Source organism: Lolium rigidum, chromosome 6, assembly GCF_022539505.1.
Source record: "Lolium rigidum isolate FL_2022 chromosome 6, APGP_CSIRO_Lrig_0.1, whole genome shotgun sequence".
In the NCBI taxonomy this organism is placed as follows: domain Eukaryota; kingdom Viridiplantae; phylum Streptophyta; class Magnoliopsida; order Poales; family Poaceae; genus Lolium; species Lolium rigidum.
Window position 1 is genome coordinate 59,679,222 of NC_061513.1, and position 11,807 is coordinate 59,691,028.

The 11,807-nt window shown below is 51.2% G+C and overlaps 2 protein-coding genes across 2 annotated transcripts; both read right to left on the reverse strand.

Annotated features, from left to right (window-relative positions):
• Window positions 1-2,458: 2,458 nt before the first annotated feature.
• On the reverse strand, window positions 2,459-3,474 carry LOC124659452 (extradiol ring-cleavage dioxygenase-like). The gene is made up of 3 exons (XM_047197328.1): window positions 3,220-3,474; window positions 2,760-3,124; window positions 2,459-2,651 (listed from the first exon to the last, which is right to left on the reverse strand). The coding sequence occupies exons 1-3, from the start codon at window positions 3,454-3,456 to the stop codon at window positions 2,459-2,461; spliced, it is 795 nt and encodes a 264-aa protein (XP_047053284.1). The 5' UTR covers window positions 3,457-3,474.
• Window positions 3,475-4,799: 1,325 nt separating this feature from the next.
• On the reverse strand, window positions 4,800-8,726 carry LOC124665957 (extradiol ring-cleavage dioxygenase-like). The gene is made up of 3 exons (XM_047203314.1): window positions 8,195-8,726; window positions 5,404-5,774; window positions 4,800-5,282 (listed from the first exon to the last, which is right to left on the reverse strand). Exons 1-3 carry the CDS (start codon window positions 8,696-8,698, stop codon window positions 5,090-5,092), a joined length of 1,068 nt encoding a protein of 355 aa, XP_047059270.1. The 5' UTR covers window positions 8,699-8,726; the 3' UTR covers window positions 4,800-5,089.
• Between the last annotated feature and the right edge of the window lie 3,081 nt (window positions 8,727-11,807).

Genomic DNA, 11,807 nt, shown 5'->3' on the forward strand with positions numbered 1-11,807 from the left:
CATGTACAATGGTAGGGGGGACATGTCTTCTCTTAGTAGTCCACGTCCTTTAGAGAAGACGATAAATATAAATGGTACAATGCATTATCTCTTATTGTTATGCCTTGCAATAAATGAGAATTAATTATTTTTAGTAGGAAATTGTAAAGGAAAGACAAGTCATACAATGAAGAAAATAATCTTCTCTTATTTCATAAGAGATCATCTCTTAGCTAAGGGAAGACAACTGGCACTCCCAATAAAAATCCACTTCAACCCGAATCTAATACAAGAGTTGGCGGACACCAAAGGAACCCTGTGGGAAGGGATGCTATCGGGCGCGCCGACAACAACTCCACGTTGTATTTCCACTCTCTCTCCTAGCCTAGCCCACCCGTCACACTCACATCTCCCTCCTACCCTCTCTCTCTGGGAATTGATTTGGGGCACAACCGGTGTGGCAATCCAAAATAAACTGGCGTGTGTGGCCGGCGACTTCAATACGTAGCCGGCATATGTGTTGCTGGCTACTATTTGGAGGTCACCGATGGAGATGCTCTTAGCAGTTCACAAAACTAAAACCGTGCTACTTTAATCCATTCGTATGGAGAAAGGGGGCATCCAAGCGTTATCTCACTCTTGTTCAAAACAAGGAAAACAACTTTCTCTTGAAGACTTGGGTCTTGCTTGATGTTGCAAATGAGGAAAGCTACTTTTGGCTCATTACTCGGATGGCACGTAGCTAGGCACAAGTGCAGAGCCCAGATGAAGCGGCTGTCCGATCCATCATCGTGAGTCATGGATCACTTGACGCCATCAAAAGGGTTTTCAGTTCAGACAGCACATTGTTTCTGCTGATTGCACATTCTTTCTGCTGACTGTACATTATCTCATCGAGGCATCCTCACATATCCGTAAAGCACAGACATGCCGCTGCAATCGCGGAACCAAGAATTTGTACGCACGCACCGTGTGCCAGCCACCGAATAATAACTGCTAGTCAAAACTAGTCGAAAAGCGGCACAGATCACCAATCGTATACTAGTCAAAACTGAAATAAAGTTTTCAGACCGAGACCGAAACCCCAACTCAGCCTGTATTTGTAGGGGTCAAACGAGCGAACCGAACGAAACCCCTAGTTTGCGCGCGATGGAAATTTCACCTCTTCCCAACTGCCACCGCCGCCGCCGATCTGCACGCCCTCACCATCCTCTGCACCACCGTCGCCCGATTTCGCCGGCATGAGTCTCGAATCGACCCTGCCTGCCGCCGGAGCTAGCTCCGAGGCCTCGCCACCCTCTCCCGTGGCCGTCGAAGCTCCCGCCACCCTACCCACCCCCGTCGCCCCGCCGATGTCATGAGCCTAGCCGCGCCCACGAGCTTCCTCAAGCGGCGGCGCGCGGGAAATCACGTGGTCCCGCAAGCTACTGCTGCGGCCACCGGTGTTGCAGCCACCGGTGCAATCCCGGCTGTCCTGGCTGTCACCAAAGGGGTCGCCTTAGCCAAGCCGACGGCGCCGAAGACACCCCGCGCCAAATCAAAGACTTCGAAGACCACAACGATTGAGCAAATTTTTGCTATGAACCATGCATCACTTGTTTGCATTTGGTAGTTTCATATGCCAATTCTATGAAAAACCCTACCTTTACGGGTTCGGAAGCTGTTGTCGCGGAACAGAGACTGTAAACCAGTTTTGGTTTACGGACTCTGTTCCGCGCCACCTCTTTCTCGACCCATTAACACGAGATCGGTAAACCGAACTTCCATTTTTCAGTTCGGCTGTTTACGGGCTCTGTTAGAGATGCTCTAAGGAGGATAATGCCAAGAGGTATGGAAAGCGACACCGGGAGATTGACCTCAAAAAGAGAGTTGTTAATGTTCGCCGAGGAGAATTAGATCTTGTTCGCCGACCTGAGCATCATGAACACGGCAAACCTGGACTTTGTTTGAGAAGACGCAAATGATCATTATCGCCGATAATGCAATGTGTGATCACACCTATATATCTTAGTTTGTATATTCCGTATGAAACTCGTACCATTTTGCACTTCGGTTCGGTACTATGGCATGTGAATTATGTGATTCTTTAATTTGTTGTAATTTATTAGCTATTAAATTCATTTTTTGATGATATATGCTAATTGGGTGGAATGAGAAAAAAAAAAGGCAAAACGGCTAGGGCGGACCAATTGGGCCATCTTGCTGGAATTTTCAAGCACCCCAAACGAATGAGGGGAGGACCAGGCCTCTGGGCTATCTGCAGGCCGACCCAAACAGATCGTACACATTTTATATTTGAAATAGGCCGGCCTGCTGAAAATGTCCTACTATCTTATGAATTATATGGATTAAAAATACTAAAAGTTCTTACTGATCAGTAGTTTGTTGTATTAAGATAATACAACATAAACGAGTTTATCCCACAATTTCAGCATCCAATTTATTACAAACTAAACTTAATAACTTGATCCGGAGGTCATCAGTTCTTGGCGGTGAAACGGTACGAGGCGTAGGAGATACAGGCGTTGGTCCAACTGTGGTGGATCAGCTCCGCCTTGGACTCGTCCCCGGCAGCGCCGAGCGCGACGTGCAGCGGGTAGAAATGATCCGGCGTAGGGTGTGCCATCTTGGCATAGGGTGCCTTCTCCTCATACTGCTTCACGTCGTCGTACCTGGGCATGCCAAGAACGAATGATAACTTGTCAATAAAAACTTCACAGCACGATCGACACGGCGGTCGGCTTTGCAATTAAGTTCGTCGTCACCGTGGTCTATATTACCTCCCGTCCAGGAGCGAATCCTTGGTGTCAAACTCGGATGCCCACTGCGGCACCGGCGCATCGTGAGGCCCCATCTTGCTGAGGTTGTGCGTGGCGGTGCCGGTGCCGATGACGAGGACCCCTTCGTCTCTGAGCGGCGCCAGCGCCTTGCCGAGGTTGTAGTGGTAGGTGCCGTCGCGGCCGCTCTGCACGGAGAGCTGGCACACCGGGATGTCGGCGTCCGGGTACATGAGCATCAGCGGCACCCACGCGCCGTGGTCGAGCCCGCGGCCGTGGTCCTCGCTCACCGGCCCGAACCCGGCGTCCTCCAGGAGCTTCTTGGTCCTCTCGGCGACGTCAGGCGCGCCCGGCGCAGGGTATTTCAGCTGCATATTCGTGCGACTGAACTGTGTCAGATTGTGTTCGTGGCATGGACATTTGCAGCGAGTAAGTAGAAATGTTGAAGTTGAATTAAGGCGACCTTGTACATGGCCTCCGGGAAGCCGTGGAAGTCGTAGATGGTGTCGTTGGTGCCGTGGACGACGTTGACGGTCGGCGTGGCCTCCGTATCCCAGTGGGCGGACACGACGAGGATAGCACGCGGCGCCTGCTTGCCCGCGATGGCCGCCGGCAGCCACGACTTGTAAAAGGCTCGCGCCGGGATCGTCTCGTCGACGGAGAGCGTGACCGCGCCGTGCGACAGGAAGAAGGTGTCCATGGCTACCTCCGACTATGGTGTCCGCACTCGATCTGTAGGGTAGCCCTTTGGCTTGGTGCTGCGGCGCCGACACTACTTATAGGCAGGCGCGAGCGTGGTCATTGTTGGGTCTAGTTCTAACTTCTGGCTCGTCCCAGCACTTCTTCTTTTGACATTCTCGTGTGTAGCAGACCTAAGAAAAATGTCCTGTTCTGATTCGAATTTCTTTACGCGAATTGGTCCAAGGGAAAATAAAATCAACTGATTCACTATGCGATCTATCAAAAAATACTACAAAGTAACAAGAGCACCGAGAAAAATGAAATAAAGTAACGATTGAAGGGTTGAACCTCCAATATACAGTACAGTATGTTCTACGTAATCCATTGAAGAAAGTGTCGATGAAAAGAATCACTAGATTGACTATGTGGGTTAAAAACATTTAAGGCTTCTATCACGATTTGCTAGTAGATCTTCTCACCTATTCGTTACTTGGTTCACAAGAATTTACCAGACAACCTAAAGAGACATTCATCGCAAAAAAGAGAGGCTAAAGGGCCATGGTGAGTAGCATTAAGCAAGCGGGATCATCTTTGTCAAATTAGCTTTACCAGCATAAATGACGTTGAATTAACGGTATAAATGACGTTGAATTATCAGAGTATATTTTCTAAATATGTTCATTCAATATTGTCGATATTGATATTTTTTCCTTAAATATTTCTTCAAGTTTGGTAGGCTTTAACTTTTAACTAAACTTATATGACTTATACTACCTCTGTCACAGACATTTGAGATTTTTTTAAATCTAGATGTATCTAGACGCTATTTAGTGTATAGATATATCCAGTTTTAGCAAACCTTGGACATCTATTTATAAACGGAGGAATTATTATTTTAGAATAGATGGAGTACTAGGTTTCAGTTCAAAAATCCTGAAACCATTTCCTACTCTTGGATCATGAATTTTACCTTTCAAAGTTGGCACGGCCTGACTGCATTGTGATATCGACGATCAAACTGAACATTCATTGGGCCTGCATGCGTTGTTCGACTGCACCAACCAAATCCTTGTAAGTTTTTAGAGAGAATTCTAGCGTCTGTATTTTCCAACATCCACTTGGGTACGTACATGCGAGCAATGTTATTATGTGTATACTGCATGATCATAAACTCATGGTCTCTGCTATATTCCCTGCATCACTGTCACTCCACCCTATTGTAGGTTGTAGCCACCTAAATTTAGTTCTCTAGGCTTGATCTGCAAATCGACTTCTTCCATCAGTTGTTCTCCTCCATGGCTCCATGCCTCCATCAACCATAGCTTAATATGTACAAATATGTAGTTTAGGGGCACATCAAAGTTGTGGATTGTGAGATTTTTTGTATTAAGAAAAAAAAAGTGTAACATGTAATGTATGATGTATGAGTAATACACTGTCAAGGATCACACCTCAATTACAACACGAGCCACGGCACGTAAATATCATACTCCCTCCGATACATATTATGAAGTGTCGTTAATTTAGTACAAATCAGCGACACTCAATATGGATCGGATGGAGTAGTGCAAACAAATACACGGCCGCGTGTGCCTCTCAAGCAGATGCATTCACAGGGGTTCGACTCGACCGACACAGGCCAATCGAGGCCGTCAGTTCTTGGCGGTGAAACGGTAGGAGGAGTAGGAGAGGGTGGCGTTGGACCAGCTCTGGTGGATCTGCTCCGCCTTGGATTCGTCCCCGGCGGCGCCCATAGCGACGTGCAGCGGGTAGAAATGGTCCGGCCGCGGGTGAGCCATCTTGCCGTAGGGTGCCTTCTGCTCGAAGTGGTTCACGTCGTCGTACCTGTCCATGACGAACGAAAAAGAACATAAGATTCTCAGAGGAAAGAAAAAAATGTAGGAGGTAGGAGCATGCTCGAAATGAGTACTTGCTTTGCTCTGGTCATGACCACGGTTAACATTACCTCCCGGAGAGAAGCGCATCCTTGAGCCAGGTGTCGAACTGGGAGGCCCACTCCGGCACCGGCGAGTCCGGAGCCCCTATCTTGCGGAGGTTGTGGGTGGCACTGCCGGAGCCGAGGATGAGGACGCCTTCGTTCCTGAGGGGCGCCAGCGCCTTGCCGAGGTTGTAGTGGTAGGTGCCGTCGCGGTCGGTCTGCACAGAGAGCTGGCACACCGGGATGTCGGCTTCCGGGTACATGAGCATCAGCGGCACCCACGCGCCGTGGTCTAGCCCACGGCTACGGTCCTCCTTGACAGGCCCGAACCCGCCTTGCTCGAGGAGCTCTTTCGTCCTCATGGCCAGATCAGGAGCACCGGGCGCAGGATACTTAAGCTGGATTGTTCAGAGAATTACAGTTCAGTTAGAGAACACTAAAATCCGAAGGAGTTCCATGCGAAATAAGCAGTGGAAAATGAACTGTAGAGTGCAAGCTTTTACGATTATGATCAGTGTGTATCGTCACCAAAGGAGAATGTAGCTGCAGTAAACCTGGGGTGGAAATGCAATATATGCATCTTCTGTTCTACAAAAGGATTTGGCACCATTCAACGAGGTTCAGAACGGCACAAAGAAATCACTACCAAATAGCTTTGCTTCGGTATAAGCATGCAACTTGCAAAACTATTGTTTCCTTTTGTGGGGGAACTTGCAAATCTTCCAGGCCATATCTATTGTGTTACCTAAGTACTCCCTCCAGATTAAATTGACGCACGCTGTACAGACAAAGTAGCTTATGTACGTGTATCTCACGAGTCGATTAAATACGGACAGAGGTAGTACTGTACTTGGGAATCGGGGCAACACTCAGTCTCAGATGCTGTACCACAGTAGTGGTTCTGAAAACCATAACAACGCCACAGCAAGACTTGAGCAGCCGCAACCATATATGGTTCATGCGTTATTTGTCAATCAACCCGCAAATGATAGTGCATAGCACGCCTTTCGCCCACCTTGTTTTGGTGAAGTCATCGATACTCTCGCAGGTAGACGAGGCAATGGGGGGCACATGGAGCCATGGGGGTTGGTGAATATGGTGATACTGAGATTGGGTAGGTGTTGCATACCACTCCATTTGCGGTGACAACCAGATGATCAGGCTCAGAAGTCAGACCGGCCGGAGACTTTCCAACCACCTATGATGTTGCAACTGGAAATTTCTATGGCATGTCTCCTCGCATGTAATGCAACAAACAATCCCTTAATGTCTATCAAGTGATGTTCAATATAACTTGCTATGTCATGGTTACTCGATGTCTCTAGTTTACCAAATCATGCTTCGGTGGCACTACTATAATGCAGTTTCAGATACGGAGTAGAATAATCTGCTGCATAAACATGATCCTAGCAACTGCGGAGAAAATGATCTGATAGGTAAACACCTTAACCATCGAGACTGAGTACAACCGTTTGTGAATTGTAACCGAAATGTATCCTAACGGGGTAAACGTACTGTTAAAGTGCCTGTACAACTCAATTTGGTTAACCATTTTGCAAGAGTCGCATAAGGGCATCTCCAGCGACCGACGCATTTTAGCGTCCGCGCGCGTCCGTTTGCGTCGGCCGAAATGGTCGAAATCGACCGCGCGTCTATTTGCGTCGGGGGTGGCTCCAGCGGCACGACGCATTTTTTGGCCGAATCATTTTTTTAAACATGAAACATAATTTACATAGTTAAAATATATAAAAAAACCTAAACGCCTACTACTGCTCCTCGTCGCTGTCGAGCACGATGAGCTCCGGTATCACCTACTGCGGAGGTCCGGTGGCAGGTACCGCCTCCGTCGCCGGATCTCCGCGCTCCGATCTGGCTCGCGCGCAGGGACGGGAGGGATGGGCACCCGGCGGCAGCTGAGTCGCCAGCCGCCAGGGAGTTGCACGCCGGACCAGGCGTCGTCGCACGGCAACGATTTGTCGTGCATGAGCCTCCCCACCGTGACGGGGAGCGGCACCCTCTTGATGCCGCTGCCGGAGGCCTCGAAATCGTTCTTCCTCCCCATGGCGCTGCGGCGGTGGTGTTGCGAGTGGAAGTGTGGGCGAAGGATGAACGCGGCCGGTGGACTTTTAAGGGCGGCCGTGCGCGGGATACGATGTTATTGAAGGCGGCGCAGAAGCCCAGCCGCCGCCCGCTAGTGCGCAGAACAGGCAGTCGCGCCATTGATGGCGAAGGCTGCGGCGCAGACGCGGAAGCGCTGACCGCCGAAGCGGTGCCCTCGATGCAGACTCGCTGCTAGGCGGGCCCGGTGGAGACGCGAGCGGACACTTTCCGTGTCCGCGCAGCGTCCGCAGAGACGCAAACCTGCCGCATGACGCACCGGTCACTTTGCGTCGCACCGCTAGAGAGGGTGCCAGACGCATTTTCGGTCAAAGCGGACGCAAACAGTTGCTCAGCGTCCGTTTCCGTCGCGCCGCTGGAGATGCCCTAATACTGGTTTTCTCTCGCGCGAAATTCAAGTACTCAAAGAGTAAATCCTCTTAAGTTAAGCATGCTAGTTTCGTAAAGCAGCATAAAGATGTACTCTATCCGTCTATAAAAGGATGTCGAAGGTTTATTCAAATTTGAAAGTGGTACTACCCTCCTATACCACGCAAGGGCAATCTAGTACTTGCCAAATAAGGGTCCAATTCTGACCGACCAAATCAGCTATGGCCACATCTGAATCGAACCAGAACGAGGGGTCGGCCGGGGAATTCCCCCCACGGAATCCCTCGCGCGCGAGAGAGGAGAGCAATAGGGAAGGGAGGGAGGGACGGACCTTGTACATGGGCTTGGGGAAGCCGTAGAAGTCGTAGATGGTGTCGTTGCTGCCGCGTATGACGTTGACCGCCGGCGTGGCCGTCTCCCAGTGGCCGGACACCATGAGGATGGCGCGCGGCCGCTCCGGCCCCGCGACGGCCGCGGGCAGCCACGACTGGAAGAAGTGCCGCGCCTGGAGCGTCTCGTCGATGGAGAGCGTGGGCGAGCCGTGCGACAGGAAGAAGGTGTCCATGGCGGCGGTGGTGGCCGTGGTCGGTGGGCGGCGCCTCGCTGCGGCGGCTTCTGGCTCCCGGTCGTCGTCGCCCAGCGTCGCGTGTTTCGCGTGCGATTTGTGCCTGCCTTGTGTCTGCCCCATCGGGGGAGGGCCTCTCCTTATGCGCGTGCGCGGGCCGGCAGCGATCGTGGTTGGTGTCGCAAGCTCTGACCTTCCGAGTTCTCGAGTCGTCTCATCCCTTTTTAGACAAGAATCCTCCGTGTGTCTGGTGGGATAGAAGAAGAGCATGGCATATGATTGGAAGTTTAGAGTTGGTATGAGATGCCCAAAACGCATACTTCTTCGTGCCTTCCATGTTTTGGTTACGGAAGCAGGCCGTAAGCAATGAGGCAATGGTAGGGAGATCGATAAGGTACCCCTAGCAGTCTCCTCTAGGCGACCGAGGGGGCGGAAACCCTAACACCACCCGCCGCCTTCCCCACCCTCTCTCCCTTTCCCTCCCTCTCCTCGCCGTCCCCTGAGGCTGCCGTCGGCGAAGCCTGGCACAACCGGTGATGGGGGCGGTGGGAATCTGCTCGCGGGTCCCATCGGGCGGCGGAATGGAGGCAGGTCTCCGTGCCAAGGGATGGCCCCGGCATCTGGCGGTGCGGCGGCCCTCCTCTCCCACCCTCGTCTCGGCCTCGCCGGTGCTTAGGTGGCCGCGGGGTGCTGCTCCTCTCGTCTAGGTCTGGGACCACGGAAGCAAGGGCGGCGGCCCTGGATGGTGGAGACGGCGTCGGCCTGGCGGCGAGCTGATACGTCCCAAACGTATCTATAATTTCTTATGTTCCATGCTACTTTTATGATGATACTCACATGTTTTATACACATTATATGTCATATTTATGCATTTTCCGGCACTAACCTATTGACGAGATGCCGAAGAGCCAGTTGTTGTTTTCTGCTGTTTTTGGTTTCAGAAATCCTACAAAGGAAATATTCTCGGAATTGGACGAAATCAACGCCAGAGTCCTATTTTTGCACGAAGCTTCCAGAAGTCCGAGGGAGAGACGAAGTGGGGCCACGAGGCGCCGCCACAACAGGGCGGCGCGGCCAACAGGGGGCCCGCGCGGCCCTGTTGTGTGGGGCCCCCGTGGCGCCTCCCCGACCTGCCCTTCCGCCTACTTAAAGCCTTCGTCGCGAAACCCCCGATCACCGAGAGCCACGATACGGAAAACCTTCCGGAGACGCCGCCGCCGCCAATCCCATCTCGGGGGATTCGAGAGATCGCCTCCGGCACCCTGCCGGAGAGGGGAATCATCTCCCGGAGGGCTCTTCATCGCCATGATCGCCTCCGGATCGATGTGTGAGTAGTTCACCCCTGGACTATGGGTCCATAGCAAGTAGCTAGATGGTCGTCTTCTCCTCATTGTGCTATCATGTTAGATCTTGTGAGCTGCCTATCATGATCAAGATCATCTATTTGTAATCCTTCATGTTGTGTTTGTTGGGATCCGATGAATATTGAATACTATGTCAAGTTGATTATGTTGCCTACCAAAACCCACCGGTGAGCAGCGACGGGCAACACGGAGAGCCGGGAGGCTCCCAGGACTGCTGGTGGATCCTGGTCCCTCGAGCAACGGCCCATAATGCTCCGGCACACGTCCCGGCTGCTGATGCGAGGGCGTGCCACCTGACCTATACCTGGTCAGGAAGGTGATGGATTACTTCGACTAATTTCCTGCATGGCAAACACGTAAAAATTAAATACGAGCCCCGATCGGCTCTTAGGTTGCCCTGTGGATCGGCTCAAAGAGCCGATTGCCCCATGGTTCACATTAGATTTACAATGACATGGGGATCCTGCTTTATCAATATCAAGTTAAACCAATCTACGATAGTCTAGGGTTTTCACCGCATAACCGGAACATCCTACTCGTAGTTGAGCCTAGCAGATACGTAAGATGATGGAAAATCAGTCCTAAAGAGGCCTAAAAACCAACATGAAGTTGATCCCCGGAACAATCCCTCTAGGGCTTAATAAACCATATCTTACGCGCTACCGGATCGTTCAACCCGTTTGTAAGGCCTAACCATGCGGATATCAAACTAATCCTTGAAGTACAAGGAACAACTATAACGGATCAGATCTACTAAATAAAGAACAAGCAAGATGCTGCCCTTACACCTAGGATAGGTGTAAGGGCAACTAGACATTGAGGGGTAGCGTAGCTAAACAAGCATGTCATGAAAGTATCGACGTCAACCCCAAAACATCCACAATAAGGGTGTTACTCGCCATCAAAAAGGTTTCAGCACGAGCAACACCAACAACGGATAAACTAATACTGCCTAGATCGCAAGATGCGATCTAGGCAGCATGTTGCTTACCCGGGAGAAACCCTCGAAACAAGGGGTGGCGATGCGCCTAGATTGGTTTGTCGTGAACGTGATCGTCCTCCTTTCTCAATAACCCTAGGTACATATTTATAGTCCGTGGACTTTCTATCTTAGGAATAAACCTAGCTGTGTACGACTAAACTTTATCTCTTAATTCTAAATCTACCATAATATACAGATACACGGGCAATCTAGCCCAAATTCTCGCACAAGGACGATTCAGAGACACTTCATATGCATGTCCTCTAAGCCCTTCTTCGATCACGGCCCATCTCCGGACTTGGTTAAAATCTGGTGATAACACATGCCCCCCTGGTTTTGGCAATGATAATTTCAAAACCACTCGTTTTTTTCTTCGTAGGGTCACGTCGTGGCAGAGCAGAAACGTCACAGTATCCTTTCATCATGATGCCTTGCCTTCTCCACTTCTCTGCATGATTTGACAGTTTTGGCACCATGTCCTCGGAAACCGCCACAACATTAAATCTCCACTATATCCCTTTTTATTTAACCGCGTCGAGCAACTCGCTTCTTCATCCCCCTGCTTAGTACTAGCCATCGAAAAGCCTTCCTCTACACCATGGACTCCTCCTCCTCCTCTGCTTCATCGGCTCTCTCCTTCCAGTCCTCTTCCTCGAGTGAGTCGATGCCGGAGTACAACCAGATGGAGGCGTACAATAAGCGCGCTCCCGAGCATTGGGATGAGAGAGACTGGGATTTCGACTTCGTGCCAGATGGCCCACCCCTGACCGTTGTCGGGTCAGATGATGACTTGCCCCTGACCGACGGGGAGGACGACCTCCGGTTCCTCGTCGACGGGGAACTGACTTCACCTCCTCCGACGAAGAGGAGGAAGAGGAGGACGACACCACCTCCGACGAGCCGCCGGCGAAGCGCTTCTGCGCCGGGTCGGATGACGATGACGACGACGGCGACGAGGAGGAAGAAGCCCCTGCCGAGGGCTACGGAAGCAGCGACGAGGAGCTCGCCAGCAGCAGCGCCGACGGCGGCTACG

Bases quoted from the DNA above. Each gene is read 5' to 3' on its own strand.
- LOC124659452 (XM_047197328.1), bottom strand. From the start codon at position 3,456: ATGGACACCTTCTTCCTGTCGCACGGCGCGGTCACGCTCTCCGTCGAC. The intron at 3,125-3,219 runs GTCGCCTTAATT...ACGAATATGCAG, and splicing joins TCCCGGAGGCCATGTACAAG to CTGAAATACCCTGCGCCGGG. The intron at 2,652-2,759 runs GTAATATAGACC...TGGCATGCCCAG, and splicing joins GATTCGCTCCTGGACGGGAG to GTACGACGACGTGAAGCAGT.
- LOC124665957 (XM_047203314.1), bottom strand. From the start codon at position 8,698: ATGCTCTTCTTCTATCCCACCAGACACACGGAGGATTCTTGTCTAAAA. The intron at 5,775-8,194 runs GTCCGTCCCTCC...TGAACAATCCAG, and splicing joins TCCCCAAGCCCATGTACAAG to CTTAAGTATCCTGCGCCCGG. The intron at 5,283-5,403 runs GTAATGTTAACC...CGTCATGGACAG, and splicing joins GATGCGCTTCTCTCCGGGAG to GTACGACGACGTGAACCACT.